Here is a 1206-nt window from a genome sequence, read left to right on the forward strand (position 1 = left end):
TTACCTCTTTGTGCATGTATACATTGCAGGGATTGCAAGCTCTTTGAGGCTAGGGATATTGCAGAATGGGAGAGAGAAATGGACCAAATACAAATAGGAAACCAGATTCGAGCCCAGCAGAAGCCATTAGGTGGCATCTTAAGATGCCCGAAATGCGGTGAGAAAAATTTCAAGGTAAACCTACCATTTGAATCTACATACATCAACGAATGAATGGACGAGAATTCAGTCCATCTCACTGGAATCGCGCTGTGTGACGAATCCAATTTTCCACTCTATACTCCTAACCGATTAATTGATGGTCATATATGTGTTTATGCATCCAGGATGACGAGAAATATTTATTTTGTTGGGCGTGCCGAGCCAGCTATTGTCAACTGTGCAAACGGGTGGTCGATAATAAGAGGATGAAGAGCGAGCATTGGGGATCGATTGAGTGCCTGGGGCTTGATAAATTCTAGCATTACATATGTATTCTCACCGTCACATTTCTTTCAACTTTGGGTCGAGTTTGCGATTACTGAACCAAAGCTATGGTGAACTGTGTAATTTTATCATAAAAATGTGTGCAATATGGGGAAAAGGGTCAGTTAGCAAAATGATTGAAATAGGCGGAATCTGCTTACACTAACGAAATTATCACAATCCTTCTGAACGTGAGACAATTCACATTGCATGCGCATCGACCAGATGATATGGGGAACTTGCCTCGCAAGAGGTGGAGCTAACCAGCCAACGTATGCTCGTTATAAATTCCATACGAACAATGATTTGTACTCCTTCCTTCCATTTATATAGAGCCTAATGCGTTTTTGAGGCTAACTTTGACCAAATGTTAGAGCAATAATATATGACATGCAACTTACACAAAGCATACCATCAAATTCGTATGTGAAAGAAGCTTCCAATAACAAAGGCAATGTTATGTAACCCTTTGCAACAGAGCTCTTGTTACAGAAACATTTAGATCAGAGGTTGTATTTTTTTCGTCTTCACCTATTCGCAACATAGATGATTTTGCAGAAGGACTTATGCAACAAGGATGATGTTGCGGGTTTTTTTTTCAATGGAAGATTATGTCACAACAACACATTCGTCGTTGTTGTCGCCGTTTGCAACTCCATCTTTGTTGCAGAAACTCGTCTCAGCAGCAGATCCCTAGCCGCGCCTGTCTTCTCTCCTCTTCCTTCGCTGCCTCGCCTCCGG

General features: G+C 41.6%; 1 protein-coding gene across 1 annotated transcript in view; it reads left to right on the plus strand.

Annotated features, from left to right (window-relative positions):
- LOC119368286 (E3 ubiquitin-protein ligase RNF14-like) overlaps positions 1-578 on the plus strand; it is a 3804-nt gene extending 3226 nt beyond the window's left edge. The window contains exons 6-7 of the mRNA XM_037633584.1: positions 30-174; positions 327-578. Of these exons, the coding sequence (XP_037489481.1) occupies positions 30-174; positions 327-461 (280 nt within the window). The 3' untranslated portion in view covers positions 462-578. The remainder of the gene's footprint in view (positions 1-29; positions 175-326) is intronic.
- The last annotated feature ends 628 nt before the right edge of the window (positions 579-1206 follow it).

This window comes from Triticum dicoccoides, chromosome 2B (assembly GCF_002162155.2).
Source record: "Triticum dicoccoides isolate Atlit2015 ecotype Zavitan chromosome 2B, WEW_v2.0, whole genome shotgun sequence".
NCBI classification, from domain to species: Eukaryota; Viridiplantae; Streptophyta; class Magnoliopsida; order Poales; family Poaceae; genus Triticum; species Triticum dicoccoides.